This window comes from Rhinolophus sinicus, chromosome 15 (assembly GCF_057876585.1).
Source record: "Rhinolophus sinicus isolate RSI-liver-muscle chromosome 15, RSI-T2T, whole genome shotgun sequence".
Classification (NCBI taxonomy): domain Eukaryota; kingdom Metazoa; phylum Chordata; class Mammalia; order Chiroptera; family Rhinolophidae; genus Rhinolophus; species Rhinolophus sinicus.
In genome coordinates this window covers 28,583,223-28,601,218 of record NC_142515.1, presented here as the reverse complement: position 1 = coordinate 28,601,218, position 17,996 = coordinate 28,583,223, and the positions used below count along the sequence as shown (strand labels likewise).

The 17,996-nt window shown below is 40.6% G+C and overlaps 1 protein-coding gene across 2 annotated transcripts in view; it reads left to right on the top strand.

Annotated features, from left to right (window-relative positions):
• Positions 1-16,177, top strand: part of LGI1 (leucine rich glioma inactivated 1) — a 35,649-nt gene extending 19,472 nt beyond the window's left edge. For both annotated transcript variants that reach the window (XM_019739740.3, XM_019739735.3), the window contains 4 exons: positions 9,164-9,235; positions 11,784-11,953; positions 12,231-12,395; positions 14,989-16,177. In XM_019739740.3, the coding sequence (XP_019595299.1) occupies positions 9,164-9,235; positions 11,784-11,953; positions 12,231-12,395; positions 14,989-15,824 (1,243 nt within the window). In that variant the 3' untranslated portion in view covers positions 15,825-16,177. The remainder of the gene's footprint in view (positions 1-9,163; positions 9,236-11,783; positions 11,954-12,230; positions 12,396-14,988) is intronic.
• The last annotated feature ends 1,819 nt before the right edge of the window (positions 16,178-17,996 follow it).

Genomic DNA, 17,996 nt, shown 5'->3' with positions numbered 1-17,996 from the left:
ACTCACTCACATACACATGGATGTATTGTGAAAGAAACTAGAAGGGCAGGGGGAAGAAAAGGCACTAATATATTTTAAGTTCCTACTATTATGTTGGTCATTCTGCTTTACATGAATTTTCATTTAATCTTCTCAATAATCCTGCCAGATCGGTACAACAATCCCTGTTTTAGAAATGAAGAAACAGAGGCTTGGAGGGGATATATGACTAGTGAACTGCCTAGTTGTAGAGCTATGATAATATCAACTCGATAGTTGAACTGCAACAGCTATTCATCCGATCAATGACTATTTATTTCTTAGTGCTTAGTATGTGTCTCATTAGTTAAAGATGCAAGAGAGCTAAGCATCATTCTTTCGACTTTAACCTGTTCCCTCACAATACCTTCTCCCCAGCTCTGTTCTAGGCCCCAGGATGCAGCAGGGGACAAAGCAGATAAGACTGCCAGCCCATAGAGGCTGCATTCTAATGTGTCCACATGGTCATCATGCTCCCTCTCCCAGGCCCTGTCTCTACTGCTGTTCAGATTTGCAGCCAGGGGAACTGATGGCCAAATGTATCTTATACCATCATTATGCCTTCCAAGGTTTCTGTATGTAGTCATTGTGATAAAAACCAAACAAACAGCATTTGCAGTGCTGCTCTTCATGTCGGTGACACGATGGGAGGCAGACATAAATGGCTGTGGTGGCATGAACATCATGCCATTTTGTCACAGAGCCCAACACGGCCACACTTAATTTTTCAGACAAAAGTGAATAAAAGAAACAAATATATGGAAGGAAAACTGGAAGTTCATGACCCCAACTTGGATATCCACTTGATTCACACAAATCCCAGTCAACACAGCCTTGTCCAATGCTCTGCAGCATGCGGAGCTGAAGGAAGGATGTAAGACCCCGCTGTCCTCTCTGGGAACCATGATACAAGCCCTGCCATGCCCCTTAGTTCTCTCAACTGTATCTTCTCACCAGCCTAAGGGGCTGCCTCACCCGAAGGCAGGCAGGTGGGCAGGCAGGCAAGAGGGGAGCGGAGGGGAAGGCTGAGGAAGGGAGGGAATCAGAGGAAGGAAAGGGGGAAAGGAAAAACATCTGTAAAACACCCTAGTGAGGAGCATCCATTTGTTTGATTAGGGCCTATTATGTCTATCAAATGAAATGGGAATTTAAATTTGGATCACAATGAGGCCACTTCTTTAGAGGTATGATGACTATAAGAAAGGGACACTGGTCCAACGTGTGCTTTATACCTGGAAACGTTTAAGCTCAAGAGGACACAGGCTTCAAAGAGAGAGGCCTAAATCTTAAGTGTCAAACACACAGTGCAAGGGAAGTCCCACCTCTTTGACTGGGTGCTGAAGGTGGGAAGGAGGTGTTATGTGAACAGGTTAAAATTGACTGAGTCAGTATGACCCTAGATCTCTTGCATCTTTATCTAACACTTAGGGGTTGATTCATATGGCATTGCCATTATTAGACTGTTTCTGATCTACAAAAATGGCAATACCATATGGTTTATCCTAAGTAAGTCGCTCGGGTGTGCCGTACAAAGATGGATAAGATCCCTTTCCAACCTGGAGGAGCTCAGACTAGCAGGAGCAATTAGACAAACAAACATTTTCTCACGGAATGCCTTTGTCTTCAAGTTATGTCCTTTCTAATTGAATTATGCTCTTTTCTAATTTCTTCTCTCCTTCCTTCCTTCTTCCCATCCTTCCTTTTTTTCTTCTTTCCTTTTTTCTTTTCAAGGAGAGATCGGTAGGGAGGATTTGAAACTCAAATGTTTCTCTGGCTGTTCAGTACATCACGTTCATTTTCCATTAATTACCACATATAAATAAATCCGACATTTGTTTGAGCCATTAACTTCCTTTTTAAGATTTTAGGTTTCAAAGTGCACTTTTCTCTACCTCAGACCAATTCTTCAAAAACAAATGTTCAACCAGTGAGGAATAGTCACCTCGCCCTCTAAACTGCGTATGCTGCAGGAAGAGTTTACAAAGCTTTTTCACATTCCTGACCTCATTATAGTCTCCAGATGACCTTAAGGAGACAAGGCAGTCGCACTACCCCTGTTGACAAATGAGAACGTGAAGATGCTCCCTGAGTTTAAGCTGCTCCCCACTTTAGTAAGTAGTAAAGCCAGAAGTTTCCCAAGGTCTTTAACGAGCCATCTAGTGCCCTCTCCACCATGTCAGCTGTAACAGAACCAGAAAGCTCTTATTGAGCCGGCTGGATCCTTCCATGGGACATGATTTGAGGAGCATATATGGCTACAGAAGAGAGAGAACACCCTGAAGATAGGAACCCAACTCTCTCTGTTAGGTCTCCAAATGCAAATAGTTGGGACTACACATATACTTTCAGATCCAACAGGTTCCCCCTCTGGCCTAACATTAAAGCTGCTGTAGGGGACCTACCTGAGCATTTATACAAATTCAGTTAATTTCTCAAGAAGCAATGAACTTATCTCACCTTTTAATGTATCTTCCTCAGTAGAATTACCTTCTACGGACAACTTAAAAGTTCCTATACAGACACCCCTCCCTCGAGCTAGCCATCAATAAAAGGAGAGTTGCTTATATTTAAGTCCTTACTAAACAAGTCAAATCGTCGGACCTCTCTCGATTACTTTGAATTACTGTACTAATTATATACATGATTAACTTACACATTTGAGTAGTTGATATATTTCAACAAGGTTTGAATTTTTCTGATGACTGTGTCTTACTTTTGAAGTCAGGGAAAACATGAATAAAAAATAGTTTATGTCCAATGATGACAAAATTTCTCAACATTAATGATATATTCATTTTTGTTACTATTCATGAGCTTTTCAGTAATGTTTCCCTTGGCTGCCACGTAAGTGTCACCATGGTTAAGGATCAATGGAGGCAGAATTGTTTGCATTTTTGTATAAAGATACTTGGCGAAAATTGTCATCAACCGATACCTGTGGTGGGCACCTGCTGGTTGCTCAGCACTGTGGGAGGACAAACGATGTAGATGACAGTCCCCAGCCTCAGGGTGCCTGTGTGTTCCCATTCAGGCAGGCAGGGTGTCTTCGTTTCAGCCTTCACCATGCCATGCGTGTAAAGAGGCAGTGTGATGTGGTGGCTGAGAGGGTCATGTCTGCCACCAGACCGCTTGGGTTCAAAGCCTGGCTTTACGCCCTCACAGCTGTGGGACCTCAGGCAGGTCACTTAGCCCCACTGCGCCTCAGATTTCCTATGTGTAAAATGAGGGTGATAGCGATCATCTGTAAAAATGGGGGCAGGGATAATAAGAAGCATCTCCATCCTAAGGTTGTCATGAGAGTAAATGGGTTCATCGATGCAAAGTGCTTCGAACAGAGCCTGGTATGCAGTCAGCACCGTTACGTAGGAATAAAACCCACTGCCTAACCTCTGCTGGCCCTCCATCGGGATTACAAATGCTGCAGTGTACTTATACCCTTTAAATATTTTGTATGAAATTAAAATAACCGCACTTGAAGCACCACTAATTCAGTGAGTCACCAATTCAAACAGAGGACCTGCACTGCGGGAGGCTGGGAGCATCCCAGATGGCCATGGGCGATGCTTTCTTAGCAGCAGAGACCAGTGGCACTGAAACAAGCGTGCTGTCTGAGCCATTCTGGTCTGCCTCAGAGAGAAGACATTCCAGTAGTTTCCACAGTCACAATCAGAGTAAACCATGAAAACACCAGAGTGGAGGAAAGGCCATCACCTCTGTCAGGAAGGGAAGACTGTCTGCCATTGAGAACGCTGGCAACTTCTCAGCTGGTCTCAAGGCGACTGGATGTTCAGTGGGGCAGTTTCCTGGATGCTTTAAGGAGTGTTTCCTAGACTCTGAGTCAGGACCTAGAGCATGGTGCTTTAAAGAGCTTCCATGTTGCCTTGGAATTACTACCACAGTGAGGCTAAGAGGAAGGAGGGCACTTTGTGAGCAGTAGGTCCACGCGATATGTGAGTGGGTGGCAATGGTAATTCACAGGGCTTTGCACTTTCTCCCTAGCTCAGTGCCTTGGTACAGAGACCGAACAGAACCGTCCTCTGCACTTTTCTTTGTCCATATTGGTGCACTTCCTCTCCTCCACTCCACCCAGTCCCATTCGTTCATTCATTTCAAAGTATCTATTGAGGGCTTACTTTGTGCTAGGCACTGGGATACAGTGGTAAGAACAACATCCTTCTAGTTCTCACTACAGAATCAGCCTAAAAAATTAACATTGATGAAGTGTTTTTCAAACCTCTCATTGCCTTGTCTTCTCTCCCAATCAGTCCTACCCTTTCCCCCATCAGATATTCCAGTGCACTCCTACCCCCTATAAAAACCTGTGGTCAGATTCTCTGACTCAATTATGTGGCTTCAAGTCTTACCTCTTCTAGTATCACTTTATTATCATAGAGGAAGAAGCCTTATGCCTCTCATGGTGAAAAGTATAAAGATGTGATGTGAGAGCTAAACTAGGACTTGGAGATCATTCTGACCAAGTGATCATTCTCTTTGTAGAAAGGGAAACAGCCAGAGCTCAAACCCAGATATGCCATTCCTGGCCCATGCCATTTCCACCCCACTCTGCTGCTGAGTCCAGGGAGCCCTGAAGCCAGGCTAATGGGCAACAGGCAACTTGGGGAGTAGCCTGGTTTTCCTTCAATTTTACCATGTAGAAGGTCTTTTTCCTGACAACTCTTGGTGGCTACCTCTGACTGCTTGCCTCTCTCTCTTTCATCCTTCTAACTTCTCGTTCTCTAATTCCTAATAGTACTCGATTTTAGTTTTAAAATCCAGGACTGATTTGACCCACGCCCAGCTAACAGACTTTTGAAGAGGAAGGAGCTGTCCCATACCAATTCAGGCTTACACTCTCAGGCCATCGCATTCCAGAGAGAGAAGGAAGTCTAAAGACTTGGGGACCATTAGCATGGCTCTCTGGAAATAACTTGCTGTCTACATTAATGTCCCCATGAGATGGACTCTGTATTAATGATTGAAAGAAAAATATGACAAAATATTAACAGTGGTTGCCTCTGTCAGGATAATTACTGTTTTACTTCTTTAAAAAATCTTTTCGCACGTTCCAAATTTTCTTGAAGTGAAGAAATAATAATAATTATTTATACGCATGTATACATTTATCCTTATATATGTATATGTGGTACTATATATGTGCGAGTATATATTCATCAGTAAAATATATACATATATCTATATGTATTATATATATATCAGTTAAAGATGGAACATTTAAGAATACAAAGGCATAGAATTCTCGCTATTCAAAAAGACAGAAAGAATAAATGATCTTAACATCCTGAATTGAGCATTTAAAAATACTTAGGTATTAATTATCACTTAATTATCAATTTTCTTTGACAACAACAAAGAAAAAGATTAATGTCATCGTCTTGATTATCTGACATAAGAGTTAAAAATTCTCCTGCAGATACAGAATTTTCCTGGAATCCATTTCAAAGGTGTGTATATAAAAATATTAGTAGCTGCATATGTTACTTTTCACAATAAATAAAACTGATATTCTTTACTCAGCTTTGCAGATGTTGCAACAGAAACCTAGAGAGGCTAAATTAAGTTGGCTAAAGAACTCCTGAGAATGATGAAGCTCAAATTTAATCCTTTATCTACTTGAGACCCAACGACTCCACTGCACAAAATGATGCAGAAAATAAGAGCTACGATCAGTCTTACAAAAGCAACACAATATATTTCCACCAAAGCTTCTACTGAGGGAAAGGAACTAATTATAATATTAAGTTGTTACTCTGTGAAATGGGGGCAGATGGAGGGAAAGAGGAAACTGAGGAAATTTAATGAATTCAATTTTCCATTTTACTTTCCAGTGGCAAAACTCAGTGGACAGATGGAATCTGAAGACTCAAATAAGCCTAACCTCAACCCTAAAATAACCCTAATCTTAACCTCAGAAATGCTATCTCAATATCTCTAGTTGTTTAAATAACATAAAAGGCACCAGGTCTCATTGTCCTGCTCACCTTTCTGGCATAAGGACCAAATACTGAGCAAACTTCCGGGGCATCACAGGAGTTTCCTGTTTCTCTTCTTGGTAGCCCTGGCCCAGAGCCTCGGACACTCTCCCCTGCAGAGAACCTGTCTTAAGCCCCCAGAAGCCTATGATAGTTTGTGGAGCCCACAGGGATGGATCCAAGCCTGGCCTGACTGTAGTTCTAAGCTTCCTCAGAGGACGAGGGCCTGAAGCCATGTGGGAATCTTGTGGGAAAGAAGGCAGCCCCATTCTACAGCCCATCCCATGAAAGAAGTTGACATTATCTGACCACCCAGGTACCCAGTGTTGACTTGTGACAGTTATTCGCACTCCAGCCCATAACTACTTTGAAATGCGTCCAAATAATTGGTTTAGATTGACTGAATCCTCACTGGTCAGAACCATTACATCCACAGATTCTAAGTAACAGGGTCCTTTTAAAAATTCAACTTTATCTTTGTTTTTTCTGAGTTTGAAACAATAAGACAGGCTTGATGATAAAAACTCCCACAACCCAGATATCTACATAGCAAAAGCGAAAGATTCCAGCTATCCTGAAATGTAACTTTAGTTAATAGTTTTTATATCTACTTCCAGACTTTTCTTTATGCATCTATAGCCATATAATCTCCCTACCCCAATGGGATTACACCCTATATACTAATTCTCCAACTTCCTTTTTTTCGATAGGTAACACTTCATGTCAAATCATAGAGCTCAACCTCATTTTTAAAAATATCCTGAAAAATATTTCATGTTAACTATGAACCATCATTTATTTACAGTCCCTTAGTAATGTACCTATAAGTTATTTCTAATTCTTTGGTTTTATAGGCAATGCTAGATTAAATCTTTCTTCAATTGTGCAGTGGGCCTCTAAGATTTCCAATTTCTCTTTACTTGGGAATTGGTACAAACTCCTAACAGCAAAGATATGTGTAGGCTCTGATGATCCCCTTCTAGGTGTCCTATGCACCCTTCACCTTGTACCCATCAGCCTGCACTGGAAGGTTGCTTTATATCAGGACCCTGTTACATTTTTTTTGCAGAATAATTCCCAGGTTCTGTCAACATTCCTTCCCTAAGACATTCTCTGCCCAAGTCCCTGCTTCCTGCTTTCTTCTTTCCCAAATGTAACCTGATGTCACTGAGACCTCCCAGAGACACAGGGAAGCTATTTAAACTCCAATTCCTGGGCCTCAGGCATCTGGAAGCCTCTCTCTCATTTCTCTGTCTTACTTCTTCTTCTTCTTCCTGCTTCTTTTACAAGTTCGGGCAGCCTTCTCATGCCTACCCCTCACCAAACCTAGACATGAAGCGCCATCATATCTCCTTGAGAAACAGTCCATTGTGAGTCAGTCTTTGATTGAATTTTGTTTGTGAAACAGTGAAGGGGTCTCATTGAGTGCAGTAAATCCTTTCACCGTTTTCCCTCTGGCACACCTCATACTGTGCTGCTCCTCCACACTCTGGTTCCTTGGGTGACACCCTCCCTGTCACAGGACATCCTTAGGAAGCATAATGCCACATTCTACAACCCATCAGACTAGCCTGTCTTTATCAGCTCCCCTAATTCTGTTGAATTATAAGTCCTCCATCTTGTCATGCAAAATTACCATCTCTGTACCCCAGAAGCCCGGTATCTCTGAGTCTGTATCTCTGACCACCTCACCAGCGGCTTCTTTGGTTAGCCTTCACCTTGATTATGTGAAGCCTAGAGCTCTAATCCTTTGGGCAGGATTCACCCATTGTTGAAAAGAACCACCTTGGGCAGCAAAGCAAACATGGTGCCTCTCCCTGTGCAACCCTAGTGGTAGCAGTAATTTAGGACTTGACTGTTTAATCATTTCACACCCACTGTCCTATTACCCAGCCCCCCGCAAGCCTGTACTCTGCAGCCAATTGCAGTTTGTGCTGGGGGAAGGATGTCCATTGAGGAGATGTTTGCATGAGAACTTTAAGATCGATCTTGCCAGAAAATAAATTGAGACACATAACTTGGGAGTGACTCTGGACTCATCTAAGACATCAGGAAATCTCTTATTTCAACCACCAGGCAGTAAGATGAAGTATGGAGACATTCTCTTGCATAGTCTTCTTGCATTTTATGTATGTAGGTGTACAGTCAGTGCAGTTCATTCATACGGTCAGTTTTCTCAGTGCTGTTTCTTGGGCAATGGACAAGCAGGACCCATTTTCCATCTGTTCCCGTCTTCCTTCTCCCAGTTGCCCTTTATTGAGAGCAGTCCAGATGCCAAATACCATCCTGCGTTATCTCATTTACTTCTTCTAACAATCTGATAATATGAGGTACTATTACCTCCACTCAAAAGTGAAAGAAACTGAGTCTCAGAGAAGATGCATAACCAAAGTCACACAGCCAACAAATAGTGGACTCAGGATTCAAACCAAGCTCAGAATGACTCCGAAGCTGTGCCCTTTTTCACAAAATGGACCGTCCTGAGACGAGAACATTCTAATTCCATAACCATTCTTATACGCCAAGGTTCATTGAAAAAAGGTTTCCAATCTAGTAGTAATTTCTAAAACTCAGAAAAACAACAAAAAAACTTAAAAATAGATTTTCAAGTCTTGAATGTTTGTTTATATTTGAGAAATCTTATATTAACTAAAGGAAGTAGAAGACATAGGAGACTTTCGAAAGTGTTTGGAGCTACTGGTGCTGTCAGTTGAAGGTTTATCTGCTCTCTGAAGCAAGTGAGGAGAAGAAGCGGCCTAAGTGTTAGAGGAGAGGGCGTTTGGAGATGGACACTGTTTAGTCGGTCCCCCTTTGGGGACATCCCCTAGACTGAATGTCTGAGAGTGTGAATTTCATATCTGTTCTTGATATGAAACATCAATCTCCAGGCATCATTTTGTTGAGGTTTTTAGTGTGTTTTTTTTTGTTTTTTTTTAACCATGATACAAAAAGTGCCATAAACCCTGAGTAAGTGTTGAAGCAAAGAGTTGAAAATACAATAGCAGGAATCTGATTAGTACCTTAGGAGAAGAAAAGTAGTGCAAATAATTAAGTGTAGTCTGGGAAGAACAAAAGGAATTCATAACTAAGCTTTATCATAAAATGCATTTATTTAGTTTATAACTACAGTTTATATCACTTTTTTTTTCCCCCAGGAGCCTTGCAAACAACAATCTCCAGACGCTCCCAAAAGATATTTTCAAAGGCCTGGATTCTTTAACAAATGTGTAAGACGACCTACGAAATCATTGATTAATTAATTAATTTGCAGTAGCTAACAAAGAAGCCTGGTATTGATGATTAGAATGTTTAATTGGCTTTAAAATTAAATTAGAATTTAAATGGGCTTACATTTTAAATTTACTTGGACTAATGTTAAAGTCTTCTATGGTATTTACCACTGGAAATTCTGAAAATACAGTGCCCAGGCATTCCTTTGACAAAGTGTGTCTGAATGGGAAGAAGTGTGATAAAGGACTTTGAGGGGGTGGGAAGAGGAGGCCAAGCTAGAAATTTCAAGATTTTTTCTTTTTCTCATGAGGTCCAGGAAATGGGGCTACAAAAGAAAAAACATAAAGGAGTCTGGGAAACTGACAGAGTCAAGATGAAAGGTTACACCCATGGGTTGGTCAGTCAACAGAGAAATGGAGCAGGAAGTGGGGGAAGGGAGGAAAGTTTGCCTTTTCTCTCATTAGACTGAACAACAACTCCAGGCTTAATCCCCAGGAATTTGGCTTAAGCCCCAGGAAGAGAATGAACTTAATTATTTTTGACCCCTTTTCAAACAAAAGAGCTTTCAAACTTTGACTTTTAAGCCACAGAGTGAAAGATCTTTGTAAGGAATTTGTATATTTTGCTGTAAGCAAAGCAAGTAATAATGCCTAACCCTCTAAAAAGCAATTTAGCATCATTAAGTTCCTTCCAGTACCTTAGAAAGATATTTAAATGCCATAAGGTAGAATACAAGAACAAATGAAAGGATATATGAAAACAAAAGATTTCTTATTATTCAGGTGCTTTGCTATAGAATATATATTCAGAACAACTTTTCTCTAATAACAAAAAGTCTGAGTCAAGTATTTTCTCCTAAGCCAGTATTTAACTTCAAATCAGTAAGCTAATGAAAAACTGTCTTTGTTCCTTGTAATATTCCTCCAGCCCCTCCTCCATGTGTATCACCCCAATTCCTGAATGATGGTTTATTTCCAAGAGAGTGCCAGGATCAGGACACTTGGAAAAAAATCTCGAATAGACCACAGTTCTCTGCTCTGGTTTACAATAGCCCAGAAAAGTTGACACTCATTATTCTGGGTCAGGGTATTCTTGGGAGATGAAATCAGTCCTGGGAATGTCTTAGAAGTTAGATGATACTCCATGGAAGACTTGGGGACACAGCTTATTTGGGGACCCTCTGACTCATCTTTGTGTCAGCCTGTACCTTCCACTAACAAAAATAAAAAATAAAATAAACCCCTTGAAACTGGCTCAGTCTCTCCAGGGAATCCCATAATGGGTTTGGCCTCTTGGGCCTATTCTAATATGCCCAAGTCAAGAATTATCTAAGAAATACAAGAATCCATGCCAACTTGCCTTTTAGTGGATGTCTTGGTTTGCATGAATGTGTCCCCTAAAAAAGGTTTAAATGCTTCAACATTTAAAAATTATTCATGTTCTGTATGAAGAGTAGGAAGCACCTATCTTAGGAATTCTGTGCGATGAAGAAGGGTTTTAGGTAGGAGATAGAATTTCTGAAGACAAGCAACACAAATAAACAGAGAACTTGGTCAGTTGAGAGCATATGTGGAAATTTAAACTATCTATGCTGTATAGTTTATTGTGAACATGAGCTATTGCATGTCTGCAGTAACTCTGTTGTGGCGAAGTCATTTCCTATTAAAATTGAATTTGTAGACCATGGAATAAGGTCAGGATTAATTATGTCTGTGAGGAAAAAGAAAAGCAAATAGCTCACTCAGTTTAATTAAATATGATACAGTAACCACTACATATTCTCCTCTAGACCTGCGCTGTCCAATATGGTAGCCACACATGTGGTCACTGAGCACCTGAAATGTGTTCCTAGTGTAACTGAGAAACTGACTTGAAAATTTTATTTAATTTTTAAAAAATTAAATAAAAAAATAAATTTAAAAAACGAATGCTCAGCTTAATTATTGAAAACCTTTAAGTTGGGTTGCAACAATTTGGGTGTGTGAATCTATTTTTTTCAAATGGAAATGTTATTAAATCTAAAAACCGATCAGGTATTTTTGATGAAAATTCAGCATCTGAATTGAGACATGCTATAAATATAAAATACACATTAGCCTTTAAAGACTTAGTATAAAAAAGAATGTAAAATATCTCATTAATAATTTTTATATTGACTACATGTCAAGATGATAATATTTTATATGTATTGGATAAAATAAAATATAGTAGCATTAAAATTAATTTCACCTTTTTTTTTTTTTTTACTTCTTCAATGTACCTATAGAAATTTTTAAATTACATATGTGGTTCACATTTTATTTCTATGGACAGCATAGCTCTAGACTGAGCTACCTTTGAATTTAAGAGGTAGTAAGGTATGAGGGTCTATTGACTGAGGTGGCCTTCAAGGGTGCATGGTGGGAACTCTCTGAGCCCAGAGTGAATCAGTGGGGTTCACGGTAGATTATGGGGCATCCTGCACATGTTAATTTCTGAAACAGAAGTCATGCTTGTCTACGTGAGGCCCTCATAGAGCAAAAGCAGCTGAAGTTTGTCTTTCAGGGATCTGAGAGGGAATTCATTTAATTGTGACTGTAAACTGAAGTGGCTGGTGGAATGGCTAGGCCACACCAATGCAACTGTCGAAGACATCTACTGCGAAGGCCCTCCAGAATACAAGAAGCGCAAAATCAATAGTCTCTCCTCCAAGGATTTTGATTGTATCATTACAGGTAATGTATTCTAAATCATTCCACCTCATAAAATTAAAATAAGGGCTACATTTTTTTATGGGTGCAGGAACTGATATTTCTTATATCTTAAAAACCAGCTGAACAGTTTAATGTTTAAAATATTACGAAGCATTACAACTTCATGTGATGAAAGCAAAGTAAAATTGCCATTTTACCATTTCTCTAAAATAAATGTATTTGTCATGGACATTTGAGATCTAGCCAAGGAACGAGGCATTAGCACACAGTTACTTATCATCATTTCCTATTTTTGCAGAATTTGCGAAGTCTCAAGACCTGCCTTATCAATCACTGTCCATAGACACTTTTTCTTATATGAACGATGAGTATGTAGTCATCGCTCAGCCTTTTACTGGAAAATGCATTTTCCTTGAATGGGACCACGTAGAAAAGACCTTCCGGAATTATGACAACATTACAGGTATGAAAAGCCTAATCGTTTCTTTCGGTGAAAAGTTAAGCTGCTTGAGCCAAGGGCAACAGGAAAAGATGAGTGATATCAGGGAACAATTTGGGCAGACTTAGAGACATTTAAATCCCAACTCTGCCATTTATTAGATGACCTGGGATTGCTCCCTAAGCCCTAATTTCCTCACGTGTGAAACTGGAATAATACCTAACTCACAGGGCTGTTATAAGATAATGCAATCATATATTTAAGAAACTTAGTATAGGACCTAGTTTAGGATATATGAAATCAAAGGTGGATTGGTTTTCCTCAAAGAAGAAGTATCAGACTAGAAATCATGAGTTCAATCCACAGGTTCTGCCACAAACAAACTGGCAACCTATTCACTCTCCCTGGGCTTTTCTTTTTCTTTTTTTTCTTCTTCTCATATTTTTCTTATGGGATTGGTGAGTGCCAAACATTGTCGCACAAACAGTACTTCTGCAAAATGTTTTCACAAAATGCCTTGTGACAAAAAGGGTTTTGTGGTCCAGTAAATCTGTGAACCATATCTTCCTCTTGGAGATTCATACTAATACACATTAGGGGCTCTAAGACATTCTGCAGTGAGGAAACAAGACTCTTTCTTGTATTTTTTACATTTAATTTGACCGTGGAAGCCAATTTCTTTTTCCATGAAAACTTTTTACTTAGGTGATCTCTTAAATTTCTTTCTCATTTCAACAACTTTAAAAATCTAAGTCATAAATTTTTAAAGTCAACATGGGGCTCCCTCTGCAATATTTACATCAGCCTTATCTTGTAACATCTTTAAATCTGCTCCTAAAAGCATTCAAACATCCCCCTGTGACAGGAGACTGGGAGGGCCCTCATTAGATTTTGTTGGTGGTCATCAGCCCGTTGCTCAAAGGATCAAGCCAGGTCTGGGCTTGCTTGAGACAGGTGCCCAAATGAAGGAATCCCCTCCAAACTGAGGTCTTATCCAAAATCCTCCTTCTTTCTCAAGGAGGAAGGCTGTGCTTCCCTTTCTCCCTAAATCCCCTTGGTTTTCCAATGGATGGCAACAGGGCTTTGTGCAGTCTAAACCAGTTTCTTCTACCTATGTACACTCTGTCCATTGCTTTGAATGAATCTTTAGATGAGCACTTGAAAGAGAAACGAATCATATATTTGCAGACTTTCCGAGGGCATCCATTCGTCTAGCATGGCAAATAGATGTCACATATATGGTCACAATCCCCTCCTGCCCCCCCAGGCCCAGGCTGCACTGATCTGTCTTGGTGCCCTTCCTTGCAGAGTGCAGATATGCCACAGAATCCTTCTCAACACAGTTCTCCAGGCAGTCACAATCAACCAGTCAATCTACGCGGGCGCATGGTTGAAACCTAGCGGCCATCCCTGATCTAGTTCCAACCCTCATTATACAGAAGAGAAAACTGAATCCCTGAGAAGTTAAGTGATTTTCCCAAAGTCACACAATTAGTTGAGTCCTGAAAAGGGTCACAAATAGAGTAATTTTGCCTATGGATGGAGCCAATTAGTAGAACAAGTTGATGCAGAACTTACTGCCTCAAAGCCCCCTAAACTGCAGTCAGAAAAAGCCTGGGGCCTGGATTTGCCCTGCCTCTCTTTGGATTTTCCAGAGCTAAGCTCCCTCTAGGAGATCAAAATCTATGAATAAATATTAAACTCTTACCAAAAAGATACTGAGCTAGGCCCATTGACAGACCCCATATTGTTCTCCGAGATTTCCCAAAGTAACATGCAGGAGCAAGGCCTATGGTTGTACCCCTTTTCACTTTTCTCAAGGATTGTTCTTCCTTCTCTTCTCTCCTCCCGCAAGTGACCTAAAGCTTCAGAAAAATGACAAATGGCATCACTTTCCTTTCTCAGGGGAAAGTCAGGGTATTCTAGAGCAAGAAGCAGTTTACACTCAGAGCAAACCTATTACAGGTAGAGCGGTGGGCTGCCCAGATCCCCACTCAAAACTTTGTGGGGTTGTTCTAGAACCTTGTGGGATCTTAACTCAAGCTGGAAGCCCTGAAACACCTAATTCCCCACCCCAGGTTAAGTTAAAAGCATAGTGATGCTGGTAGACCTGGGTTTGAATCTTAACTCTGCCTTCTCCTGGCAGCACCAAACCTCTCTGAGCTTCAGTCTGCTCATCTGCAAAAGGGAGGATAATAATATTTATGTCTTAGGTTTGTTGGACAATTTTATTGAGATGATTTAGCAAAGCATAAATGCCCATTTTTACTACAATTACAGTGATTAGCTCATGATGTATCAGGGAAAGCAATGCTTTCTTTCTGCAAGAAATGAAAGAAGAAAACTCAGGCGGTAGCCATGGGCCTTGAACATTTAGTGCAGGTCGGATGTGACATGACAATTCAATTGTTGGTAACAAGGCTCCATGAAGCACAAAGACGCAGAACTTCAGGATCCTGATACCGCTGGGCCTTGGAGATTGGCCTTGCTTAATCAAACAAGGAAATCTTTTATTTCAGGCTGATTTTGGTGGAAGTTGTATGGCCTCAGCTTACGTGCTTGCACACTCCAAAAAAGGCATAGCCATCCCACTAATCTCTCATTTGTCTTTTCCCAGGCACGTCCACTGTAGTATGCAAGCCTATAGTCATTGAAACTCAGCTCTATGTTATTGTGGCCCAGCTGTTTGGCGGCTCTCACATCTATAAGCGAGACAGTTTTGCAAATAAATTCATAAAAATCCAGGATATTGAAATTCTCAAAATCCGAAAACCCAATGACATTGAAACATTCAAGATTGAAAACAACTGGTACTTTGTTGTTGCCGACAGTTCAAAAGCTGGTTTTACTACCATTTACAAATGGAATGGAAATGGATTCTACTCCCATCAATCCTTACATGCGTGGTACAGGGACACTGATGTGGAATATCTAGAAATAGCCAGAACACCTCAGGCACTCAGAACGCCTCATTTAATCTTGTCCAGTAGTTCCCAGCGTCCTGTCATTTATCAGTGGAACAAAGCAACACAATTATTCATTAACCAAACTGACATCCCAAACATGGAGGACGTATATGCCGTAAAGCACTTCTCAGTGAAAGGTGACGTGTACATTTGTCTGACAAGATTCATTGGTGATTCCAAAGTAATGAAATGGGGAGGCTCCTCATTTCAGGATATTCAGAGGATGCCGTCACGAGGATCCATGGTATTCCAGCCTCTTCAGATAAATAACTATCAATATGCAATTCTTGGAAGTGATTATTCTTTTACTCAAGTGTATAACTGGGATGTGGAGAAAGCCAAATTTGTGAAATTTCAGGAATTAAATGTTCAGGCACCAAGATCATTTACACATGTGTCCATTAATAAGCGTAATTTTCTTTTTGCTTCCAGTTTTAAGGGAAATACACAGATTTACAAACATGTCATAGTTGACTTAAGCGCATGACACACACATTCTGTGGCTGCCATCAGAAACTTTCTACAGTACGTGGTCCGGATGAACTCAATGCATGATGACTCTTCTTATCACACTTGCAGATGAATGCCTTTCAAACATTGAGACTGCTAGAACCAAGCACTACCAGTATCTCCATCCTTAACTGTCTAGTCCAGTGGTGTGGGAAGTTCCCTTTTCGAAGACAAAATTGAAGTGTGTGACTGTTCTTTGCAGTGAAGATGTGTAAATAAGCGTGTCATGGTATCTGTTACTCCAAAAGGAAATATTAATATGTACTTTTCCGTTTATTTATTCATGTGTTCAGAAACAACTGCCAAATAAAATGTTTACATTTTCTTTCATATCCCAAAGGTAATTATTTATGGGACTTGTTTTTCCTTGGTGATGGTGTGCTGAGGAAATAGTTTTTATATAATAGGGTTATATGGGAATCAAGAATTTATGGCTTGAATAATCAGTGAAGACGAAACCCTGATATTGATTACCTGTAATTTCTGAACAGGTTTATCAGCTGATTTCGAACATTTAAAGGTGTTTCCAAAGGTCATGGCTTTTAAGAAAACTTTGAGGTAAAGTGATGACAAAAGAAGAGTAGAGAAATTTGTTTATTACAAGAAGACTAATATGAAATAAAGAACAGTAAGACCCAGCCTATCCTATCCAATAGCTCCAGCTATAACCATTATTCAGACAACTTATAGGAGAAGCTAAAGCCAACATTTTGGATTTTAAAAGCCCAATTTGGGGACTTTCTAAATGTCTGACTCTAGAATCATTGACAGCTGATAGAGTAACATTATAGCACTCGCTCCAAATACACCTGAAATGAAGGCCTCTTAATCTGACCAAGGATGCTTTGCTTCTAAACAGCAGCTTTGATACATTATTGACATGCTGCAGTGCCCAGGTGGCTCATACTTTATTTTCTAAATTCTTCCTCCTGGATCACAAGGGTCGTTAGCACCTAGAACAATGCCTGTGATACAGTAGGCTCTCAAAAATGCTTTTGAAGGTACACCTGTTATAATATAATAATAAAGTTTATGAGGCCCTTTCATCTAATCAGTTGGTATTTACTAAGTACCTAATAAGAACAAAGTATCACTCCTGTGGTGAGGGGAAGAGAATTGAGGAAAAATGGGGCATGATTCTTGCCCTCTGGGGTCACAGAAGACTCATTGGGGAGTTAGAACACAACAGAGCAAGCAGTAAGTGCCAAGTGTCATCTGAATATTCTAAGTATCATGGGAGCATCAGAGATAACTTCCTGTAAGAAGTGGTCCTTGTTTGAACTTAAGGGAAGATATGGTTTCAAAAGGGGATCATAGCAGAGAAGATATTCCTGGCACAAACTGGTTCTGTGTGCTGCCTTAGGGAAGGGATCAGAGCTCCCTCCAGCTCATTGGTCCCCAGAGTCTTTTGCCAAATGGAGGCCGATGGGGGACAGCACCCCGTCTGCCAGCACATATCTGGAAAACTTGATATGGCACCAAAGGTACACACAATAGTTGCATAGATTCTGGGAAGCAACACTTTGGGGAGTTCTGCACAGGAACCAGACTCCGTTGCAACATGGGGAAGATACGAACTGACATCAGGGTACCTGGAAGAAGGTTTACCCACTCCCAATCCTGCACGTAGGGAGAACTGGCCTTTGAATGTCTTACTTTTTTCACTTCTCATTTCCTATAAGCAGCATACGTGCTCTTGGAGAACACCTGCTTGTACAGACGGGGTTTAAGTTCAGCCCTGTCGTGTACTGGCTTTGCCCACAGACAAGTTACTTAACCTCGCTAAGCCTCGGTTTCTCCATCTGTAATGGGACAATAATGCCTACTGCGAGGACAGTGGAAGAATTGAATGCGATAATGTGCACGTGGCAGATTGAACCTTCCAAATGTGGCAAAACAATATCTCCTATCCCACATGCTGTTTGAGGACCTTGTCCCCACCCCATCGACAGGCAGTGCCAATTCTCCTGTGCTTAAATTGGAATGGGCTTGTAACCAATAGAATGTGGAGGAAATGATGCAGTTTGACTTTTGAAGCTGGGTTATAAAAACGATGAAGCTTCTCTTCTGCCTTGTGAACTGGGACTCTTGCTTTTGGAGCCTGATCTGCCACCTAAGAGTCCTACTAACCTGAAGCCACCATTCCGTG